The sequence below is a fragment of the Melanotaenia boesemani genome, chromosome 4 (assembly GCF_017639745.1).
Source record: "Melanotaenia boesemani isolate fMelBoe1 chromosome 4, fMelBoe1.pri, whole genome shotgun sequence".
Lineage (NCBI taxonomy): Eukaryota > Metazoa > Chordata > Actinopteri > Atheriniformes > Melanotaeniidae > Melanotaenia > Melanotaenia boesemani.
Window position 1 is genome coordinate 3,144,215 of NC_055685.1, and position 24,503 is coordinate 3,168,717.

General features: G+C 41.5%; 4 protein-coding genes across 5 annotated transcripts in view; 1 reads left to right on the plus strand and 3 right to left on the minus strand.

Moving 5' to 3' along the window:
- The window catches only part of wipf2a (WAS/WASL interacting protein family, member 2a), a 46,279-nt gene extending 23,734 nt beyond the window's left edge, over nucleotides 1-22,545 (minus strand). The window contains exons 1-3 of one of the 2 annotated variants that reach the window (XM_041983368.1): nucleotides 22,535-22,545; nucleotides 20,787-20,790; nucleotides 2,958-3,223 (exon numbers count right to left, since the gene is read on the minus strand). The gene's annotated coding sequence lies outside the window, so the exon portion shown is untranslated. Of the gene's footprint in view, nucleotides 1-2,957; nucleotides 3,460-20,786; nucleotides 20,791-22,534 lie in introns of those variants that run through there. The other variant, XM_041983369.1, reaches the window with a different exon arrangement.
- mrpl21 (mitochondrial ribosomal protein L21) lies at nucleotides 6,320-7,077 on the plus strand. Its single transcript, XM_041983370.1, has one exon. The coding sequence runs from the start codon at nucleotides 6,350-6,352 to the stop codon at nucleotides 6,935-6,937; it is 588 nt and encodes a 195-aa protein (XP_041839304.1). The 5' UTR covers nucleotides 6,320-6,349; the 3' UTR covers nucleotides 6,938-7,077.
- Nucleotides 7,631-11,472, minus strand: c4h6orf120 (chromosome 4 C6orf120 homolog). The gene is made up of 2 exons (XM_041983371.1): nucleotides 11,365-11,472; nucleotides 7,631-9,780 (listed from the first exon to the last, which is right to left on the minus strand). The coding sequence occupies exon 2, from the start codon at nucleotides 9,719-9,721 to the stop codon at nucleotides 9,164-9,166; it is 558 nt and encodes a 185-aa protein (XP_041839305.1). The 5' UTR covers nucleotides 9,722-9,780; nucleotides 11,365-11,472; the 3' UTR covers nucleotides 7,631-9,163.
- npepps (aminopeptidase puromycin sensitive) overlaps nucleotides 12,813-24,503 on the minus strand; it is a 34,786-nt gene continuing 23,095 nt past the window's right edge. The window contains exons 18-23 of the mRNA XM_041983367.1: nucleotides 24,290-24,432; nucleotides 20,345-20,401; nucleotides 20,064-20,171; nucleotides 18,067-18,222; nucleotides 16,009-16,056; nucleotides 12,813-14,762 (exon numbers count right to left, since the gene is read on the minus strand). Coding sequence (XP_041839301.1) covers nucleotides 14,616-14,762; nucleotides 16,009-16,056; nucleotides 18,067-18,222; nucleotides 20,064-20,171; nucleotides 20,345-20,401; nucleotides 24,290-24,432 — 659 coding nt within the window. The 3' untranslated portion in view covers nucleotides 12,813-14,615. The remainder of the gene's footprint in view (nucleotides 14,763-16,008; nucleotides 16,057-18,066; nucleotides 18,223-20,063; nucleotides 20,172-20,344; nucleotides 20,402-24,289; nucleotides 24,433-24,503) is intronic.

The window sequence follows — 24,503 nt, forward strand, 5'->3', positions numbered from 1 at the left end:
ACCTGGCCTGTGAAACCTGTTCTGAAAAAAATCAAACTTCTTTGACATTTTTAAACTTTAAAAAAGTAATGAAATAGTTACTTTCCCTGGTAACTAGTTATTTTTATAGTGGAGTAACTCAGTTACTAACTCAGTTACTTTTTGGGAGAAGTAACTAGTAACTGTAACTAATTACTTTTTCAAAGTAACGTGCCCAACACTGGGTCTGAGTCCATCAATACATCCAGATTTCTGTACTGGTGGTTTTTAGGTGTATAGACTGAAGTTTTGTGGTGACCTTTAATCGTTTCTCTTTGGCTCCAAAGACAATCACCTCAATAATCAAACAAACCAAAAGCCCCTTTCTCAAGAACACCCTTCAGCTATGGCTTAATGTTTATGAATATCTGGGAGAGTCGGCCAAAATATCCCAGTTTTCCCCCATTTTTGATAATGATGATTTCCAACTAGGCAGAGGGGACCATGGATTTAAAACTTGGGCCTAGTCAAGATACTGGATCTCTATGATGACAGTTCTACTCTCATGACATTTGAAGAACTTAAGTCCAAATATGGGGTCCCCCAAAACATTTCTTTAAATATCTGCAACTGAGAAGCTTTGTCGTAGCCAAATAAGCAAACCGTTTGAGACTTCTTTTGTTTCTTTGTTGTGTTCTTCTTTGTTTTAATTCAGGAAAGACGTGGCATCGCTGCAACATCCCACTACGTAGCTGACGCATATCACTATTCTGCTGATAGGCCGCCTACTTGGTAAAGGTATGGCTGGCTGTGGAAACACAACAGAGATCAGGATTTACCAAACCATCCCGTACTGACACAAACCTGCTGGTGGAAACGATGCTAAAGTGACAGCGTGACACCTGAATGACACCTCCAGTGTTTTTCTGTAACATTGTGAGATGGCAGTGTTCAGACCCAGTGATATTTACATGTTCTTATGGCCCACTTATGCTCTATGCTAAAGGTGGATACAGAGCCTTTCATTTGTCTTCTGCATCCTTATGTGCTTAATTTGATCTGTTTGTGGGGCCCTTGCGGAGCAAACAGAGTAGTACTACCAGAATCTGTGGGGGCAGTGTTGAGCAGTATAGCTCACGTGCGACCAGCAAAAGGAGTGGAAGGATGAAGTAGTGCTGCAGACCATCGCCATCTGCGGCACGGCTTCCCTTTATGTCTCTTTCTGAGACTGAACATCATCATGATCTCCTCCACAGTTGCCATGTTTACTCTCAGATGTCAGAACTCTGCACTGCCCTCTGGTGGAAGTACTGGCTAACAACCATGCTAACATAAGCTGCATGAGAGGGCAATGACATTTGAAACAGATGTACCCATTTATGTACATAAAGGGGGCAGAAATTACCCTTTAATCTGGCACATGATCTGCTTTTCAGAAGAATCTGACAGATCTGAATAAATAAACAACACTGTTCAAACTTGAAATACTGTATGCACAATCCATGACACTTCCAGGTGTACAACAGGCAAACTTTAATTTGCTCCACACTCCTAATGTGAGGTGTTTATTCTGAAACATGGCATACAGAAAAATGTGGTTGAATTTATATTAAAAGCAGGAAATCATTGAAAACATGACAGCAGCTGCAGTACCTGTAGCTGAAAATGCTCCATATGACTGAACCACATACAATGAGTATCTGAGGTCACTGGATCTCCCCAAACCAGTTAGTTATCTGGGCTTATTGTTGGTTCCTTACCCCGCCCTCGCCCGTGCTGGTTGCTGGGACAGGTTTTCACCTCTGGACGACGAAGGAATCTTACTGAGCAAGCTGCGTGACATGGTTTAAACACGACGGGAACGAAACTGAGAGTTTGGGGTATTTAAGTGGTGAATTCACGAATAGTTAATATTTTAATCATTAATAAAGGTGTCAACTAATATGCTAGCTCTAAATATGAGAATATCTACAGACAGACAACACTGTGACTTTTAGTTTAACATAAGAAATATAAAAAACACCATAAAAAAGAGAAAATCACAGGATCTGCAGCTTATTTCCACCAAGACATAAATAAAACTGACCTTGACGCCCTGATCTTTGACCCCCATAATCTCATATTTTCCATTAAAGATCAAAGTAAAGTGATGTCTTAAGTCGTGATCAAAGAAGAATGCTCACCATTAATGCAAAAACATTAGACATTAAATGGAAAAAGTTTCCCTGCAATGCCAGTGCGAGGCTGCAAACTTCCAGCCAGAGAGGGAGGGGTGTATGAGGAAGTTGGATGCTTTTGTGGTCAAGGAAATACATTAAACTACAGTTGTAGCTCTTTTCAGTGTGTAACATTTCCAGGGTTTGGGAGGTCAACAGCCCAACACAGCGATAATAATAATAATAAAAAGAACATCAAACATTACTCTAACATGTTTGAATGCATCACCGATTAAGCTTATTTCATTTAGCTGATCTGGATATGGAGGAACAGCCCAGGTAAAATGATAATCTGGTCGATTATTAACCTGCAACTGTGTCGGGAGTCAAATTATAGTGTTTACAGCCAAAATGTCAACCAAATTGCTCTTAAAATCTTCTTAAACCTCGGTAACGTTTTCCTTGGTAGCAAACAAGAGGTAATTAAATTAATTAGAATTTGGGGTTGATGGTTAAAAAAAAGGACAAAGACAATTTCTTAGCATTGATAACTTTCAATGCTGATAATGTTTTCCGATCATATATAATAGTTTGGATGTCTGCTTGAAACTACGCATTTCTGTTAAGCCTGATACGAATTCAAGTAACTCGGAATAAATAGTTGATTCTTGTTGGACTGGGTTTAAGGCGAGCAGAAACGTGTCAACTGTGACACGAAACTTCAGTAAAATGCAATCAGGCCGAGGCAGGTTGTAGCCGCTCCCAGGTAGAGCAGCAACATACCTGGTAGCAGCTAGCTGAAACTTAGGTGGAGCTGAGTTCGCTTCATCAGAATTTACTCACCTTGGTAACAAGAGGTTTGGTAGTCTCGACCTCACAAACGGCATGAATGGAAAGTGCTGTTGTGGCAATCCTTCGTCGGAGCAGTTTAACCCCCCCCCAAAAAAAAAAAAAAAAAAAGAGGAAAAAAGAAAGAAAAAATATGGGAGGGTGCTGGCAACTTGTGATGATGTAACTTAACGCCAACAAAGACACTTGTAGATTCTTTGAGTTAACAGGCTAAAACTAGCTAGCTATCATTGGTTACCAGTTAGGCTAGCGGCAGTTAGCTGGTTAGCATAGAGATGTTTACTTTCCAGCTGTCAGTGTCAACGCAGTCCGGCAAACAGCGTCCAAAAGAGCTCTATGTGCTAACGTACGAATAGCATAAAACTAACTGCTGGACGCGATAAAGTGTCACTTTTTTATTACAGTTCAAGTAACTTGGGAAAACTTCACCCGCACTCCTGACCTGCGAGCAAAACCATACTCCCCGTTGACACTGTTTTATCGGTCCCTTCTCGGAAACCCGGAAACGGGAGGAACAACTCAAAATGGAGGCATTCAGAGCTGCGTTTAAGAGCCACCGTAAATCACAAATTTTCCTTTAACAAGGTCGAAATGACAGAGGAACACATTTCTTTCTTTTTCTTTCTTTCTTTCTTTCTTTCTTTCTTTCTTTCTTTCTTTCTTTCTTTCTTTCTTTCTTTCTTTCTTTCTTTCTCTTTCTTTCTTTCTTTCTTTCTTTCTTTCTTTCTTTCTTTTCATCAAAGTTCCTCGGAAATTGTTTGCTTTCCTTAACTGAGAAACAACGTGAGTTTTACAAACATAAATACTTTATTATTTTCAGAGGGACATTGTTGCATTGCAGTCCCTCTTAAAGCTGTTAAATGCAGTGATAAGAGAAAAAGAAATAGACAAATAAGCATGCAGGTGAGAAGTATAATAAGATGCTGAATTAAATAAAAATAGAGATAAAATAGCTTGACTCTGAGGGTGATTTTAGATAGTTTTTAATTAAAAATAATTTTTATGGTATCATGATGCCCCAATTCAAAGTAATAGCTGAAAGTTTGCAGGGTTAGGATTAGGTTAGTTTTATAAACTTAGTAGAGTTTTATGGATTATTTCTTTGTTGTATCAATGCTTCTTGGTAATAATTGATCTAGTCTTGGAAAGCCTATCTATTTCCCTTTAAAATGGAGCCACATTTGGAAGAAAAATGCACTTGTGATTGGCTGCACATGTGATCATGGACCCGAGCTACAGCGGTTAGATGGATTACAGGGTGAAAGTGTGAAGAAGATGCAGAGAACACTGTTGATTGCAGCCCAGCTTCTGGTGGAGGCAGTGTGATGGTGTGGGGTGACATCTCCCCTCACTGGAAAGATACGTTTTGTCATCAAAGCAGAGAGATGTAGAGATGAGACTCTGTAACCTGTGTTGATTCCATATCTCCACAATCTGGGACGTGATTGCCCCCACAGAGCAGGTTTAGACCAAATCCAGAGGATGAATGACCTGTCTGAATCCTGACCTCAACCCAGCTGTTTATACCAGAGATACCAACACAACCACATTGGCTGACTGGTGACAGATGCTGGTTGAAGAATGAGATGCCATCCCACAGCAGTGTGAACAAGCTGGTGACCGGCATGAGGAGGAGGTACCAGGTGTTGTGGCTGTGTATGGTTGTTCTACATGAAACTGAGGCTCCTGTTTCTTAAATGACGACATTGTTAAATTACCAACATGTCTTGTTTCTTCAGACTTCAATGATCCGATCCAACAAATGACACAAAACAAGAGTCAACAGCAGAATCAGCTGTTTGGCAAAGAAGATTTAGAAAGTTTTTCATTGACACAACCTGCATACTCAGCTCTGTTTCTCATCCCACACATGCATTTTTCTTACAAATGTGGCTCCATTTAACAGAGGAATAAACACGTTTTACAACAGTATGAGATTTGTTTCCAAGAAGCTTTGTTACAACACAGATAATTCACCCAACACCTATTTACCGACTTTTTGTTTATATTCAAGATGTTTTTATAATAAAGTGAGAATGGTTTCGTTTAGAGTTTAACTTAACAAATATTTCCAGGAAAACAGTAACAGGTACAGACTGTTCCTATTCAGTTTTTATTCAGAATGATTAATAATTGATAAATTGTGTTTATAAAAATGTTCTGGCAGGATGCTGATGCTAGGTTTGGAGAAGACTAAGTGCGTTTCAGTACGAAGATAAAGACATATTTCTCTCTAATGAAATACATGTTAATACTTAAAGGTCCCATATTATGCAAAATTCACTTTTTAATGGTTTTGGAACAGTCATACTGGTCCCCCCGCATGTGTAGGAGACCCGTAAGTGTGAAACTCTTTCAGGCGCTCTCTCTCCCCCCTGCTCCACCTCTAGGGAAGTAAGCGCTGAAATGAGCTTGTTTGAAAGCGTGTACGTTATGACGTCATAAGGGACAATAACCACTCCCCACAGAGCGATGGACCCGTCTACCGGCTCTCAAAGCCCGCCCTCTAAAAATCACCTAGCGCCCAGTGTTTTTCCCTCTTCGGCAACCCTCGTTAGCGGACATGGCTAAGCGACAGAAGCACTGTTCTGTTTGTGGCTGCATAAATGAACACGAAAACGTTTTTTTACTTCCATCCACTGAACCCACGAGGACTGAGTGGATTAATTTTATTTTTGGAGGAAATGTACCCGGAAAACTTCCAAAGGTTTTGCATGTCTGTGGCCAGCATTTCAAAGAGGACTGTTTCCACAACATGGGGGCATGGAAAGCAGGCTTCGCCAACCGTTTGAAGCTGAAGCCAGGTTCAATACCAACTGTCCGTGACACAGCTGGAGAGGTAAGAGCTGGCAGTTATTTTATCGTTTCGGCCTTATTAGTCTGATAGCTTGAAAATATATTAACCTGTCAATCACCTCATGACGGGCGATGCGATGGGCGGAGCCAACAGCTGAGCTGCTCCACCAGGGTTCCGCCCACCATAAACGGCACATTTCTGAAGCTGCTAAAAAGAGGGAGGTGAAGAGAAGCCGCTGCACTCAAACTGAGGGTCGATTTGTCCATACCATGGCGGAAATATTTCATTTAGATATTAATGAATGGTCTCAGATTGGGAATAAAGTGTATAATATGGGACCTTTAAAACATCAAGTTTAGATAAAATATTGAGGGAGACGTTTTTTTTATTTTTTTATCTTAAGTAGGAAATCTGTAAAAGGGGCGAATCAGCGAAAAGTCTGGATTACGTGAAGCACGTAGATTTGGTGGTAAAGCACACCAGCTTCTATTTTTGTTTATGGAAGTCAGGTGACTTGAAGGTTTTCTTTTTTTTTAGGTGACTTGAAGGTGACGCATGCGCGGTGAGGGCAAGATTACTTCCTGTCAAGATGGCTGTTGTGAGAGGATATGCGGGTCTGTGGAGGACACGTAGCACGTTGCTATCTAGAACCTCTGCCCTGTTACCCGCTTTCGTCCGAACACAGACCTCTGTGAGCAGGGACCTGGTGCCCCACACCTCGCTGTCCAGACCTCCGTGGCCGGAGCAGACAAACCTCGTCCCGGCGGAGGAGGAGCGGAGGCGACACGCCGCGGTGGTGAGCATCGTGAACCAGCGGATCCACCAGCAGAACTTCGGCCGACTGTTCGCCGTGGTGCATTTCGCCGGCCACCAGTGGAAGGTCACCGACGAGGACCTGATCCTGATTGAGAATCACATCGAGGCGGAGTGTGGGGAGCGGATCCGGATGGAGAAGGTGCTACTGGTCGGAGCGGAGGACTTCACCCTGGTTGGAAGGCCACTGCTGAGGAAGGATCTGGTCCGGGTCGAAGCCACCGTCATAGAAAAGACCGAATCATGGCCTAAAGTCCACATGCAGTTCCATAAGAGACACCGGTTCCAGCGCAAAAAAATCATCGTCCAGCCTCAGACGGTGCTAAGGATCAACAGCATTGAACTGGCTCCCAGCCTGTCCTGAGGAAGACCGGCTGGGTCAGAGGGACTGCGGGTTCACGGTTCTGCAAACACGCGAGGGTCAGAATCTGAACTGGACTGCTGTGAACATGCGTGTGCTGAGTTTACTCCTGTAAATAAACTGTTGCAAAGATGCTAATCTGACCGAGTTGTTTTCACTCTGAGGATTATGGTGAAATTACGAGTTAAAATGGTTAAATAATCAATGTCACTGTCAAATTTTCTCTCTTAAAATGTGGGCCATTTTGTTATCAGCTGTGGCTGCAGTAATTAAGATTAAAAGGGATTTAGAATATGATCAATCAGTGCTGGGTAAAGTCATATGGTCAAACAGGTAAAGAATAAACTAGAGAATGCAATGCAGCAATTTCCCTCTGGGATTAATAAAGTATTCTGATTTCTGAGAATCAGCACTTGGACTGTTGTTGTGGATGAGAAGTTATGGAACTGTTTTAATGGTACCTGTAAGAAAGGACTTTCTAACTTTTATTTAACTGCTCTGAGACGCCAACAAACATTCAAAAGACAAAAAGATGCAAAACAGTATTTTATTTGGAAACCTGACTGAATCGTCTCTTAACAGGAAAACGGCTCAAACTGTTGAGGACTCGTCTGAAGGCACTGTTGAACTTTTCTGCTCAGTGGTACGTCGTACAACTGAACTCCAGCACTGGTGATATATATTTTTTAAAAAAAGAAACAGTTGCGTCCAACAGGCAAAACCAAGACGATGAAAGCAAATAAAATGTTGCTACTAGTGTTAAAATGTTAGCAATCTATTCATAAACCTGTTGTTTTTCAGTCTGGATAAACAAAACATCTTGAACAGCTAATAAAATGCAAATAAATTTAAAGGATCTGTCAGTCCACCTCCATTAAAATCTCTAAAAGACTAAGGACTGTGTTACTAATTTTGTCCTGACATCAATAAACACAGACCCTGGTGGGCTGCAGGACTGGAGTCCTGTAGGCAAATTTCTGGTATTCCTGAATTTTCTGGGAGCTGATTTTATTCATTAAGCTCTGTCCCCTGAAAGCTTCCAATTAAAAGAAATTGTGCCAAAAATGAGATTAGATTAGAAGAGATGATGCAGTAATCTGCCAGTGAATGAGCTTAGCTTCAGGTTTCATGAAAGCAGCTTCATTTCTTCCAAGTAACTGATGTGGATGCAGGCGACAGTATGGAGCTAAGACAGGGACTTATTTGAAACTAAGAACAAGTACAGCTACAGTCAGAAAACACAAGTTAATAACAAGTACAGCACATTTGTCCCATATTTTACACTCTTGACTAAAGAATTAATGACAGAAGAGGGTGGAGGTCTTCTGTGTCCACAAACGTCACCTCTTGTGAACAAGTACTATAATATGGAAGCCCAGTCCCACCACAGGTAAATTAAAAATATTGTCAAAGTATCTTATAAGTATGGGATAAAAAAAATGTCACAATTTAATCTCATAACGATTTTTTTTCATCTTGGTTAGTAAATACTTTGCCAGTAGTTTTAATTTCCCAGTGAGGGAAACAGGCTTCCTACCACTACGCCAGCGCGACTGCCCCAGCTCCCTAAAGGTGAGTCTGTTTATGGAAACTCAAAAGTTTCTTTCTGGAGAGAAAAACACGTCTCTATTAGCCAGTTCCTCTATAAGCTATAAACGTTTTCAGACTTGTACATGTGATTTGCAGCTGTACTTGGATGAAATTACAATACTTGTCACTATTGTGGCTCCATAACCAAGAAGGCCGTTAGCAAAATTATGTAAAAACTGAGAAAATGTCATAAAAGAGGATGAGAGCAAAAAAAGTTATCCTTCAAAAGTTAAAATGCTTTTGTGTAAGAATGAGGAGCGCGTTATTTAATGATGGGATAACAGTGACTGATGGACAGCCAGAGCATTAGATTAAACCTAACCTGAATCCAGAGATAATCGCCTCCTGTCCTTGTGGTTAAAAACCCAAAATCAAAGCATGAGCTGCACTTCAACACATTTCATTCTGGCACCATGACAACGTGACCTCCGTCTGGTCTAACCAGCTTTTTTATCAAACATACAGCCCTGATCAAACAGTTCTGCTTCACCTGTGAATTCACAATGATCCAATAAAGTTTGTACCATTCAACCTGTGTCATTCTGATTGCAGACAGAAGATGCCCCCCCTCCCCGATTGGCTGACTGAGCCCAGAACAGACCTATCCCTGCATTACAGCAGCAGCAAAGGAAGTCATCTTCAAAACAAAATTTCAAGTATTATCTTTAAGAGTCCAATCAGAATAGTCCAAAAGATCGACTCTTCTTCCTGAAAGTCATCCTCTGCTGCCTGCCCAGATGTCTTTTCCTTACGTTCGTCACTGGAAGCATACGAGCCCTTATCAAACGGGTCCTGCTGTGCTGTCTGATCGTAAAACACCCGCATTTCAAACTCGCTCTCCTTGTAAGAAGGGTGGCCGTAGATGCCGATGCCCACAGGCCTCGTGAAGTCCCCCGGAACCACCACCACGTCGTGGCCACAGGTGGCCGACTGCAGCTTGTAGGTGTCGAAGCTCGGGTGGAGGGTTTTATCCGACACATACAGGTCTGCGTCTCCTTTAAGGCTCTGCATGTGCAGGACGATTCTCCCATCGTGGTTGAGGCGCAGATAGCTGTAGTTTCCGGCCCCGATGTGGCCCTGGACCACGTGGAGCAGCACCCACTCTTCAGGGACACCGTCATCCTCTGAGGGACTCAGGAAGCTTCTCGTCTGCGACAGCAAGAGGGCGAAGACCAGCGCGCTGCAGCTCAGTATCATGGTGAATACATGGGTCAGTCGGACAGCCTGGGATACGGGACAGGGAGCAGGACTCAGGACTGAAAACCAGGAGGGAAGAAAAACATGCAAAACATTAAACTGAGGTGTAACTAACACAGAAGTCAAATATAAGATTTGAGCCAGTGAGTAAAATCCAAACAGCCTTTACATCCAAACTTGACGAAGTTCCTTAATAACTGAAGAAAAACAGACTCACATGATCAAAAAAAACAAATCTGTTTTCTGCGTAGTCATGTGATTTATCATTTATTAAAGAATTTGGAAGGACAACATCACACACACCAAGAGCCCGATCAATCATTTTTTTTATGCAAATACTGAACTTGTGCAAACACAGCGGGAGATTTTTGTGACCTTAACACAAGTTTCTGGACATTTTACCACAAGGAAACAAAACAAAGCAAAACATATAAAGCAAAAAACCACATATATAAATGGGTTTATATGAACACAGTTATTATAAACTGGACTGATGTGGATCTTAAGGTGGATTTGTTTTAACTGGATTATAATTGGACTGCACTTAACTGGACTCTGTAAAAGTTTCCTGATATAACTTTATAGTAAACAAATAAAGCTGAATTGAATCACAAAGTACTTTGTTGTAACACATGATGGTGTTATTCTAATGTAAAATAAACTAATACTGTGAAATGATAAACTTGAGACTTGACCTCAATCAGACTGATTATCTTGTTACTTACATGTAAACTCAACAACAGGATAACTGATAATATTTATAGCTTCCTTTCTGTTAATAGATCTATTGGAAGTGTAGAAACAATCAATTCTACCAAAGCCGGATTCAGTTTTTCTCTTGACACACACACTTTGTTCCGGATAACATATTTATCTCATTTAAGTTCAAGACACGTTGTACAGAAAAAGAGGCTGAAAAACAGGTCTTGGATTTGTGGATAAGAAGGATATAGAAAATGGTCAATGTTTTCTTTAGTACTAATTTTTACAGCGCGGAAAACACACTTTCTGAAGGGAAAACTATCGTGACTGTTTTTCTACACAGCTCAGAGAAAGCTGAGTTATAAATAATCTGCTGGGCGTCCTCTCCTGTCTGACCTTTGATTTGGAGAAAGAAAAAAACTCGCTAACCGTTGACTTGATTGCTTTTCACCATGACCATTAACCGAAATACCGGACACCTGCTTTAACATCAACAATTTAAAAGTGAGTGGCTTTAAAATTATACACATTTAATCAGCTTGTGATACTAAAACAAAAATTTTAGAAACTAAATCTGCACCGACACTATAACCTAGCTTTATTCTTTGGGTTCGTGCTAATTTGTAAACATCTAACGCGTAGTTTCAAGCTGTACAACAAAATTGTGAAATAATAATATCAGTAATAAAACTAAGACATGGTCTTTCAGAGAAGAAAAGCTTGTCTTAATATGTAAGCAGACACGGTACTTAGAGGTGGCATGGAATACCAGCTAGCTACTGACTTAGCTAAACCACGCAGAAAACGTTATCGCAAGCTCATTCAGTGTTAGCAATAACTGTTCATCCTAAAAATGAAATGAAAGAAAGGAAACCTTAAAATATGACAATTCTAAGTCAGTAATCAGACTTGAGCCATATAACAGCAACGACTTTACTTACACAGCTGTCATTTCATAGCCAGCAAATGTCGACTTCACAGCAGCAACAAAGTTCAGTTCTTCACTTCCTTTTCCGTCGACGTAACAAACAAAGAAGCGGACTCTAGCGCCCTCTACCGGCCGGGAACGGTCACTACACTGCCATGTACTACAGCCCGAGAGGACAAACACCACGTTGTTGTCTTACTTTATTATATATATATAACAAGTCTATACTATTTACACACTAGAGTACAATCTCTCCTATTGTTTCTGATAAAATGTCCAGTTACATCAAATCAAGATTTTCTGACAAGTGAGTTTTAGTTTCTGCCAATGAGATATTAGTCTCCAAAGCAATAATAAGTTTGCTCTTTATTCAACCATTCTGTTCATGCTGGCGATTTTAAAGATGCAGTGTCTAACAAAAGGTAAGGTCAATGAGACAGAAAAAATAATTTATCATAAAAAAAAAAAACTTTACTAAAATAACTTTTTATTCTCTTTAGAATGACCCATTAATATGTACTTGCCGTGGGTCCACATACATTGCAGCTTAAAGAATTTTCTTTTGGCTTCTGTATGAAAATCATATGCACTTATATATAAATGTACCAGCTCTGACATATAACATTTTTAAATCTGATGTGAAAATAAATCAGAAATTTTTTTTTTATCAACAAATCAATTCTTGGCAAACTTCCCTTTCATTTTTGTATATTTCTTGTTGATGGATGTTTTATTTTCTATAATTTTAGAACTGCCTGGATGTATAACAAATCTCTATGCTTGCAAAATTAGTTCCATTTCTACAAAATATAAAACCAACAAAAACATACATGGCAGCTGCCATTTTTGTGCCACTGTTTTTACTGCCGTGGTGAATGAACATAGAAGACTGTACATATGGAGACACTGTTGAAGTTGTTACCTGTAGTGCACTCATCAGTGTGTGAGTGGAGCCACTCAGATGAATAATTTTGGCCACCCATGGCCACCGTCTTTTGAAGTAATTCCCATACCCATCTTCACCACTAGATGTCAGTAACTCCTTTCAAGGTTGTATTTAAAGTTGTGCACATTTTCACCTTCATTGATTTTAACCTAATACGAAGCGTCTTCATTCTTCTGAGATTAAAACGCTTACATCAGATTTTCTGTGCTTCTGGTTTGTTAGTGGTTTATTTTCACCCAGCTAGTAAGTATTTAGGGATTAAAATCCAGCTGCATCAACAAAGCCTGACTGAGCACACCGCCACTGCTTCTAACTTAATTTCTAACATTTTACATTATGAGGCTTGTTCAGATGGAGCTTTAATGTACACTAAATGATTTGTTTGGAACAGAAGCAACATGCAGCCCACCGACTCGGAGGCGAGACATCTTCTAGCAGAACTTCCCCACGGTTAGAAAACAGCACAGCAGCATCATTAGATAAACCTGAGAAACGTCTTGTCGGGACACACGATGCATCATCAAGTGTTACTTTATTAGACTGCATATTTACAATTGCCTTGGCAACACTTATTTTAAAGCCGCCCTGGGAGACAGCTCCTCCTCTTCTTAGACTTAAAACCACAAGACATTCCACATGTTGAACTAAAATCAGATTAAATTCAGAGACATTTCACTTCTCTACGTGATCAAAAACCTCAAAAGCTGCCTGGAAATCTCTTTATAACAGAAACTTTATTAAACCAAAGAGTGTTTAACTTTCTGTCTGTGATCATGTCCATCTGTCATTTCTTCTGATTCAGTATCTGTGACTCACATCAGTCATTAATCCAGCATGAATCAGTCTGCAAGCATGTGGTGCATCCAAATCTCACTCATACAAATCAACATGTACTGATCTCACTTCATTTGTTTTTTAAATCCTTTTTCACTTTAATGAACATCAACTATAGTTAACAAAAAAAGAAAGAAAACAAAAAGAAAAACAAAGAACACCAACAATTGTTCTGGAGGGGGGGAGCAAGTGTCTCGATAACAGACTGGATGACTTGGTCGGTGTGTTTCCAAAAACCACATCAAATCGTAAATTCTATATAGATATACTCGTTCAACAAGTCTGCATAATCTGTCACATTAGATATAGTTACAGAAGTCACCTGTTCTCAACACTTCAGTGCCTCAAACTTACTGCAAACCAGTCGACCGATTTAAGGCTTCCAGGTTCGACAGCAAAGTCAAAGAAGATCTGTCCGGTCCAGAAAGTCCGGACCGGACCGGGAAGAGCCGTTTCCTGATGTTCACAACGAAAAGGCCCCAATACGTAGTGTTGTGATCTTTTTCCCCCTGACCTCAGAATATAAGATTATCTAAACATTTAAATAAATCACTGCATCTGATGTTTTATAAAAACTCTCCTGAATTTTCATTTCATCGTCTGGAAAAAGAAAACGGGATCAAATGTGTTGATGACTGAAATGAAAAACTCTGCTGGAACAAGAGCTCGAGAGGCTGGTTTCTTTTCTCCTTCTTATTGGTTTTTTTGGGTAGATTTGAACAAGTTTTCATGAACTTTTCCATCATTTCTTTTACAAGAACATCAGCAAAAATGCTTGCATTATACAGTTTACATGTAGTACCATGCTAGCGCTGCTCGCTCGGCCTAACCGTTTATTAGCAATGGAGAATAAGTGCTGTTGGGAACTACAACACACACTACCGCTATTAACCTCGTTCCACCCTGGCGTACTCTGCATTCAACACAACGCTCGGAGGAGGAGGAGGAGGAAGAGGAGGAGTGTGAATACAAACTGAGTAGATGGCAGAACAAAAACCTGAAAGTTGTTCACACAGACAAGTTGAAGTAAAAAAATGAATAAAGCCACACTTCATGCATTAGAAATGAGCAGCAGCAGAAACAGGGGGTGAGGATGAGGAAGCAGGCGATGAAGAGCAGATCAGCAGGGTTTCTGCATCTTTGTTGAACATTGGACGAAGAGGCTGCAGACTGACTGGTGGAGGTCTCTGCTTGTGGACTGGTGTGGGGGCGGGGTCAACTACATTCCTGGTTCAACTAAAAGGGATGTTTTGTCTTGGTAAAGCAGAAGGAGTCTCCTCGTCTTTCTGAATCTCTGTCCAACTCTCAGCTTTGTCTTCTTGCTTTGTACAGTTTTAAGAAATGAAGCCTGTAAGTACACTCTGGTGTCCCGCTCTGGTCTGCGCTGGGAGGGGGGGGCAGCTATGATGTTTGGAGGTCCACACCGGAGGGATGGGGATGGGGATTTTGGGGGGGAGGCTGGAGGAGGCGGCAGGATGGGCAGCTCAGACGGGGGGCGCTTTGCGCTGCAGTAGATACTGGTGGATGTCGTCTGCGTCGCGCTTCAGCCAGGCGGCGTTGAGCAGGATGTTCTCGCAGCACTGCTGCACCGTGCGCTCAGCGGCCGGCGCCGGATGACTCTCAAAGAAACTCTGAAATAACACAGAAACAGCCGTGAGCGAGAACAAATGAGCCCCCCCACCAGGTTTTTCTCTGACCACAAGACCCTACTGAAACATGAGATGAGCAATTTCTTTTATAATTATATTCTACTCACAAAAAGTTATTCAGCTTTTTGTGTGGATGAAATCCTCCATAACCTTTGCAAGTGGATTTACTTAAGACTTTGTACTACAGTTCAGTGTTCAAGTATTTATTCTACAACATGCTGTTTTTTTAGATGATTAACCACAAAGGAAGCGTCTGAACCATGAATGAATCACTAAATGTTCAGGTTAATGGCGGCTTGTATCTCCACAGTCGTCTTCATCATACTGTTCACATGTAGAAGTCATCAGACCAGACCACACCTAACACATGACGAGTTATTGAAGTTGTGGTTTACTCATCACTGCTGGTAGATTTAGCTTGAGATGACGGAATGACCATTACGTGATCCAACCTAAATGTCCTACATTCAGGATATGACATCAGTGTAGCATCGACTTCTTAGATTTTCCATAAATTTCATCTGAAAGTTGAACATCCTGAACTTTCTGTGGGTGGTATAGCTGACCTGCAGACAGTTTTAGCAAAGATGGCTGGAAACTAACGTCTCAGTCTGGACTCAACATGAACATCAACTCACTAAGAGGAGGAATCAAAATGGAAACTTACAGGAAACAAGTCTTCACTTGTTAACCTTGTTAATAAAAGGCCCACTTTTATTTATACTCCTAATGTTAAGAAAGAAAAAGGGAGAGACGGCCATAAAGCTTTAGAAATGAAAAGGAAAAATAAAAAAGTTAAATAAAACTAAATAAAATGCTGTATAGTAATCTGGAGAAGATGGTCTGAGTGGAGCTGAAAGTTACTCACAGCTAGGGCTGCTCGATTATGGAAAAAATGCTAATCACGATTATTTTGATTTCAGATCTCAGTAAATAATATGAGCTGAGCATTAAGACCTGCAGTGTGAACTTGTGTAACTGCTGGTGACAAGAAAATGTGGCTGATGAGACGCTGATGTCGCCGTGGTGATAAAACTGAATCTGATATTTATCAGAAAACTCCCCTGAGTCAAACATGCCCCCAGAAGATTGATCTCTACAAACCAACATCAACACCCCGAATTTAAATCATTCACTATCCAAATCTGTTCCTGATCAAACTTAAAAAAAAAAGAAAAATTACTAGTGAGTGGTGGTGATCTATCAGGAAAAAACCTTTTCTTCTCACCTTGACTTCCGCCGCCATTTTATCAACAGCGAATCCATCGACTGTGAGCTGCAAAAACATGAAGACAAACATGACCCAGAGGCAAGAAAACATTTATGGAAAACAAATGAAAACTGAGTTTTTCCTTGTTTGGAAAACTGTGGTAAAATCTTAAATCCACTGCTCATAACAATGAAGAGAACATCTAATCATTGGCATGTAGGTGAAAGTCAGTCTTACTTCTGGACATCAGTCCGTCCAGTTTGGAAGTTACACTGACTATGGGTCAATTTCACCTGCTGTTGCACTAATGGAAAAGACAACAGGTGGAAATGAGGAGATACCTGGAGACAGGCTTGTATACCAGGCGACGTGGAGGGGGTCGCGGGAGGACAACAACCCAGCAGCAGGACCACCATCTGTTCTGCCATCTCCTACCAAATGACCTCCAGAAGGCCACTAATCGCATATTTCTGCTCAAACTGTCAGATACAGACTAACGGTGGTATGAGGGTCCCATGTTCACAAGTGGCCCCTGTGCTCACAGCCCAACACCGTCCAGCCGGATTGGCCTTTACCAGAGAACACCAGGATTGGCAGGCTGGCTCTCTGTGCTCCTCACGGATGAAAGCAGGTTCACATGGAGCACATGTGACAGACGTAAGAGAGTCTGGAGACGCCGTGGACAACGTTCTGCTGCCTGCAACATTCTCCAGTATGACTGGTTTGTCAGTGGGTCAGTGATGGTCTGGGGAGGCATCTCCTTGCAGGGTCCTACAGACGTCCATGTGCTAACCAGAGGTACCCTGACTGTAATTAGGTACCTGAGGGTCTGAGGGATGAGGTTCTCAGACCCACTGTCAGACCAGATGTTGCTGCAGTGGGACCTGGTTCCTTCTGATGCAGGACAATGCTCAGCCTCATGGGGCTGGAGTGTGTCAGCAGGTCCTGCATGACGAAGGCATTGATGCTATGGACTAGCCAGCCCATTCACCAGACCTGAATCCAGTCCAGCACCTCTGGGACATCGTGTCTTGCTCCATCCACCGCCGCCATGTCCACCACAGACTGACTGATGCCCTGATCCAAGAGTCCAGATGTTGTAGAGCAGGGGTGCCCAGGTTCAGTCCTCGAGATCTACCATCCTGCAACTTTTAGATGCAACCCTTCTCCAACACACTTGAATCAGATGTCATCTGCATGTCATTCAGCTCTGCAGAGGCCTGGTAACGAGCCAGTCATTTGGTTCAGGTGTGTTGGAGAAGGGATGCATCTAAAAGTTGCAGGATGGTAGATCTCGAGGACCGGACTTGGGCACCACTGTTGTAGAGAGTGCATACAGGCACATAGAGGCCACGCCCACCTCTGAAGAGTCTGGAGGAATTTCCACAAAGGTTGGTTCAGCCTGTCTGAATCCAGATCTGCATGAGTTCATGATTTAGATTTCCAGATTTCCATTGATCATTGTTATGTTATTTTGTTGTCAACATGTTCCACAATATGATGAATAAAGATTTTCAACTGGAATATTTCATTCATCAGGATCTAAGATGTGTTGTTCAAGCCTTCCCTTTATTGTTCTGAGCAGTGCACATCAGGTTTCTATGGGGTGTGTACAAGTACACATCCTGCATACTAAACAACTTGTACAAAGTTCAGCTCAACAGACTTTAGACTTTATGTGGGATAAATTTATCTTCCCTCCAGGGATCATGTCTGTGACTCTGTGACAAACGCAGAGCTCCGAATGAATTATGAAAAGACAATAAGAAGTCATTTTTAAAAGTTGTAACTTTTAAAATCACGTTTCCTCTTTAGAGACCTTTGGATAACTTTAGATAATTATGTATTTGTACTCGTATGTCTAAGTTGACCATTATTTTATGGTCCTCATAAGCTACAGGTCCTGCACGTTTAGTTGTTTCCCTACTACGGCACACCTCACTCAAATAAAAAGTTCTGCACACCAACTGGAGTCAGGTGCGTTGGTGTAAGGACGCTACAGGCATCGGAGACCACTGCTCTACAGGATTTGGTTTACTTTTATTGAGCTTTGAGTTGTTTCTTTTGTTTTCTGACCTTGATGAGCCGTGATATGAGGAATCCTCCCTGGTAACGGTTGTAAAGCTCCTCCCAGTTGTCCCTGACAAACTTCCACGCTGCTTTCCGGCCTTGTTTACTGCTTCCTGCCACTCCCCCGATTACCGACACCGTGTCCTGGGGACGAACTTCTTCCTGCCAGAGTCAACGACCAGAGAGAAAAGTTTCTTTCCAACTTACAGCCAGAGAACAAAAACTATAAATAAGATGATAGAAGATCCACATTTTAAACTAGAACTGTAATGTTTCTAACGACCGTGTACGTTTACAGTGGACATGCATGTCTGTCCCAACTCGTCTGCAGAGGATTTAACAGTAGGGCACCTGAGATCAAGTTAACCACATCAGAACAGGAACAAATCTGAAATACGGTCAGCATCTTCATCTAGAGGCCAGAAAAACGATGGTGACGTTAGCCTTCATCTGACTGATAAATAAAGAAAAAGAAATCTTTGATGGGACATCTGGGATTTTTTAGACCGCATCGTCACCATCTCTGAACCATAAACCTTTTCATTTTTTTTAAATGTTTTGTTTATAACCCTTAAAACTCCAAGCCATTTTTTTGGGCTATTTTTGTTTGTGTTTTATGCTTAAGTACACGTAGAAGCTGAAGCTTTTAATCCCAGTCAGCATCAGACATGATGTTTCCAGCCTCAGTTGTCAGATTATGAGGATAAAATGATGTAAAATGAATGTATGAATAGATTTAGCAGCATGAAGGCCGACCAGAAGAAGAAAGCAGAATTTATTACTAACAGAACTTTGTAGAAATAACACACAGATCTCTCAAGTCCTGGCTTTCAGGAGAAAAAATATTGTTATTGAAATAAACACACAACAGAAACTATTTCCATGTTTCCACTTTTTCCTCATTTCCAGTTATTCCTGCTACTATTTACCTGCTATCCTCACTAAACCAACTCCAGCTCAGCTGCTTTGTGGCGCCACCGTGCATCAGAAACGTCTTCTTGGCTTTATTCCAGCCATAGAGGATCTTTGGCTGCTCCTGATTGGACGTTACCATCAATCTAAGCTCTCTGATTGGTGGAAAGTCTGACAGGAAGTGGCTTCATAGTAATCTTGATAGTGACTTTTTTTATGATGGAATGTGATAAATAATGCTGTTATCATGGATCATTGTGGATTTACCAGATAGAGTCTCTGAATAAAACTACATTTTGTGGCTGGATTGTAAACCTCCTGGACAGGATAGAAATGCCTGGAAAACTTCTGTAGATCAGCTAAAGGGTAGCTATCCATCACATTTACCCCACAGAGCTACACACTACCACTCCTGAGACACTGATGATGGCAGAAGTGATGGCGCTGGATATCAAGTGGAGTTTTAAGGGTTAATGACATGTAAGTGAAGGTTGAACTTATTCATATTACAGAAAAAATCATAACCAACAACAAAGTAATAAGTGATAATAAAATATAAAAATAATAAACTGACCAATAAATATCAAAGTGCTCCTTACTGATCTGAGGGGGTGATGAGCGCTAAAGGAGGAGGCGTCAGCATAAAACACCTCTGATCTGTCAGTTATCAAGCTTTATTGTGCCATTAATTGTTGACAAGGGAAGCGTGTCACAGAAAAGATCATCAGCAATCACCTGCTGGTTAATGTACAGCCTGAACGCTTCACTCACGCCAGACTTCATGCTGTTTACACCCAAAGTAGCCCTGCTGGATCTCAGTGGTACGTCCAGCACATTCACCAGCTGATAAACCCTTCACACAGCGTGCAGATTCCACCTTCTCCTCTGCAATGGTGTGGGCCCTGTCATCTGCCCCCAGCTCATCATGGAGCTTGTCCTAGTGATTCCCATAGAGTTTGGATCTTGGGAATCTTGTGAAAATCCAGCTGCTTTGCCAGGTAAAAAGCATGCTGGTTGAAAGTAGGACTTCCCCACCAATCACCATGAAACAAACCCACACACGCAGACATGAAGGTAGCAAGATCACGTACCGAGAGGGCGAAGGTGAGAATTTTCTGAATGAGATCAGGAGCGGAGATGGCACCGAGCACTCGCTCAATACGATTCTTCTCTTCCTGCATGTCTGCTTGTTTGTGGAGCTGAAGAAGGCAGAGACAAGAAAAAGATGACCTGTTTGAAGGAATCATTAGTGGCTGTAACATATGTTTTCATCCATCCATCAGCTGAGATGAGAAAACACCGATCAGAGCAGAAAATTCTGGTACATTTTTCTACAATGTTAATATGAGTGTAATGACAGTCAGGTTTTTACCTTCAGCATTGTGTCCAGTGTGGTACTGTCTCCATGCTTCAGCACTGTCAGATACACCTGGAAAAACAAATGATTCACCATCATCCCTCGGCCATATCTAACCGAACGTCAGTGCAGCTCCTAACATCTTTTTATTGGATGTTTTAATATAAATAAGACAAGCTCTGCTCTGAAACCATCATAAACAGAGAATGAAAAGTGTTGGTCCAGCCTGATATTTTTTTATTAATTTAGTTTCATTAGGTGCAACGCCTTTAACTGGAATAAACATTTCAGTTTTCACCACAGTCAGCTGATCAACTGGCATGTGACCTGCATGCTTCCGGTTTCACACACTAAAAATGAAACCTCATCAGTTCAGCGTTCAGCTCTGGCTGAGATAAGAACCAACATGCAAGACATGACAATCGACAGCGTTCAGAAACATGGATGAAAACAGGACCCTGCTTTCCTTCACGTGTCCAGCAGCATGTTGTAACTTAGACAGACTGAAGCGTAAACTTAACCTGCTTTATTATTATTAATAATAATGCATTTTATTTCAAAGTGCCTTTCAAGACCCCCAAGGACATATAAACAAAAAGATATAAAAGCAATCAGGAATAAAACAAAGTGCACTAATGACAAAAAAAAAACAAAAAAAAAAACAGAAATGGATGAATGGCAGAGTAAATTTGTAGTTTACTGGTTACAATGACGAGGCCATTTTAAACAAATGAGTTTTGATTCTGGATTTAAAAATGGCTAGAGTTTCAGAGTTCCTGATGTCTGGTGGCACAGAATTCCAAAGCTGGAGAGCAGAGCGACTAAAGGCTCGGCTCCCCGTGGTGCTGAGGCGGACATGGGGCACAGTCACATTTATGGAGGAGGAGGATCTAAGGGAGCGGGATGGGGTGGTGATGTGGATGGTATCGGACAGATATGGAGGAGTGAGGTTATCGATGGCCTTGAAGGTATAGAGGAGCAGTTTGAACTGGTTACGGTGCAATACTGGTAGCCAGTGGAGTTGCTGTAGGATGGGTGTGATGAGGTGATATGAAGGGGATTTAGTGATGATCCGGGCAGCTGAGGTCTGCACCAGTTGAAGGTTATGAAGGCTCTTTTGAAGAAGGCCAAACACGAGAGAGTTGCAGTAATCAATGCGTGACGTGACGAGACGGTTAACAAGTAACAGCATGGGGGTGAGGGAGGGGTGGAGTCAATTGATGTTTTGTAGATGTAAATATGCAGACCGGGTAACGTTATTGATGCGAGATTGAAATGAAAATGTCCTGTCGAGGATGACACCCAGACTCTTAACGTGGGGGGAAGGGGAGACTGTGGAGTCGGCGATGGTTACAGAGAAACTGTTTACTTTGGATAACATAGATTTTGTTCCAACTAGAAAAAATTCTGTTTTATTATTGTTTAGTTTCAGGAAGTTTGAGGTGAACCAGATTTTAATTTCAGATAGACAGGAGGTGAGCGAGGAGGGTGGGAGTGTGGAGCTGGGCTTGGATGAGAGGAAGAGCTGGATGTTATCCGCAAAACAGTGAAAATTAATGTTATATTTGCGGAATATATGGCGAAGGAGAAGGAGGTACGTGATGAAAAGAAGGGGCCCCAGGACAGAGCCCTGGGGCACACCTGTAGTGACTGGGGAGGGGTCGGACCTGAATGATTTTAACTGTATGAACTGAGTGCGGCCGGAGAGATATGAGTTAAAACCAGTCAAGGGGAGTGTGAGTGATATCGATGGAGGAGAGTCTGCTGAGGAGAATAGGGTGAGAGATTGTATCAAAGGCAGCACTCAGATCAAGAAAGATGAGAATGGAGAGTAAACCAGAGTCAGCTGTGATGAGGAGGTCGTTTGTAATTTTTATGAGGGCCGTTTCTGTGCTGTGATGGAGGCAAAAACCAGACTGGAAGGGCTCGTAGAGGTTATTTTGAGACAGGTGTTAGTAGAGTTGAGTGGTAACTACTCTTTCTAGAGGTTTGGAGATGAATAGTAAGTGAGAGATGTGACAGAGGTTATTGAAATTGTTTGGATCTGTACCAGTTTTTTTCAGTAAAGGAGTGACGGATGCAGTTTTGAATGATGATGGCACAATACCAGAGGTGAGTGACGAGTGAATAATGGTGGTCCAAGACAACAAGTGTTCGTTCTTCCAACTACAGAAAAGACACAAAAGCCCAGAAAGATTTGATAACTAGCTAGCGGCTATCAAGCGCTGTTATGCTGCAAGTTGGAGTTCTTCGAAATATTCAACAATTTGTTAAAACATTTATTTAGTAGAACATTTATTATGATATTACCGTTTTTGAATAGATGCCAAAAACAACAGAAACAACCAACGTTTGTTGGTGGTTTTTCCTGCATGTTTCTTGTTAGAAGTTCCTTCACAATGTGATGGTAGATCAACATGAGGATATTCGTTCAGTCCTACTGCCACTAGCTTCGCCTCATATCTTTTTCTAGCCTTGACACTCAGGGGATCAATAGGAGAAAACTGAAAACTTTGAGAACAAGTTGCACATTTCAACACGGACGCTGGTATGATACAGGTTTGGTTCATGGTCACATGACCACCGGGTTGTGACGTAGGTTTGCAACTGCCCCCAAGTGCTTACAGTTAAAAGCTTGATTGGTGGCCTCACAACTCTAGGCACAGCAAAACTCAGCAAAGGTAAAAGTGTTGACCAGGTGTCATGTTTCTGTCTGCGCTGACTGGATCTGAAGCCAGTGCTGATCGTAGACCAAACCCAGATATTAGTAGGTTTAATTTTATTTAACGCAAACATGTTTAGATGACATGGATTCACTCTGCTCGTCTTCCCCACTCTGCTCCACAGTTTACATGTATAACTGTCCACTGACAGCCACGTTTACATCAGTGTATTCACATGAAACTCATTACCTCAGAAAGAACAGCTTACATCTAAATATGTCACAGAACCCCCCCACACACACCTCTATACAACTACAGAAGCCCAGAGTAGACAAACTATACGCAGGTTCTATGGCTGACCTTTGCTCTTTTTCTAAACAATCAGATTTGAGGGATAAGTGGGGGCATTCATTTGATTTTTGTTGCTAATTAGTGAAAGCAGATGTCAAATCTGACAGTGGAGCTCTGAAGGTCACGTGTCTTTGTTAGCGATACAATTCATGAGACTAAACCTGAGCTTTGGTGGATGCTTATTGAAAATTATATTGCCTAAACTTCAAGCAACAGTGTTTTTTTTTCTAAGACCTATTTACAGATTTCACTTTTCTATTTTGTTACTTAACTGGACAAATACATAAATACAGTCAATAAGTTAACATGACAAGAACTGCAGGACAAATAAAGACAGGTAATTTGGGTCCCGATATATTTTACTGGAAAAACAGATTTTAAGTGCATCTCTCTGCAGGAAGAAGATGCAAAGATATTTATCTTTTCCCCCTGAGAGGTGGTTATGCACTACAAACACACTACAAATGTAGATAACAGAGCCCAGAAACAGCGATACACCAACCTAAAACACCTGTTGTGTTTTAATTTCAGTCATGTTTTGTTTTTAATTTGTCATTTAAAGTCAATGCAGAATCATTGAGTACAAATATATTTTTTTAATATATTTTATATTTTTTTGTATTTAAAGACGTACACAGAACTTTCCTCAGTGACGACCCCCTATCGAAATTCAGCTGCAACATCACGCAGCATCCCGAATGAAAAAGTCGTGTGGCTTTGTGGGACACTGCTGGGCAGCGGTGGCTCCACATAATAAGATGTCACTGTGCCATCTCTATTTTTATGTATTTATATACTTCTATAAACTGCAACTGGATAGTTACAACCGAGTTTCACTGTATACCATACAATTTCCATCCACCCATCATCCTTCCATCTGCTGAAAATAAGACGTGTTAATAGTAAGAAAAATGTACAAGAACACATCTAAGGATGGTGTACTTACTGGGCTCCTCAGGTCTGCAGGAAGGACCTGCTTGCCCTCGACGTGGTCTTTGAATCTCCGCCTAGCCTCCTCTAGTGTGGGTTTGTGTCCTGCCTTGCCCAGCTTCCCCAGAACCAGACCTCTCAACAGGGCATCCAGGTGACCTGCAGAGAACGCCTTGTAACTATTTCATCCCTCCTCCATACTCCCCGTCTCCAAACCAGGAGGGCCTCAG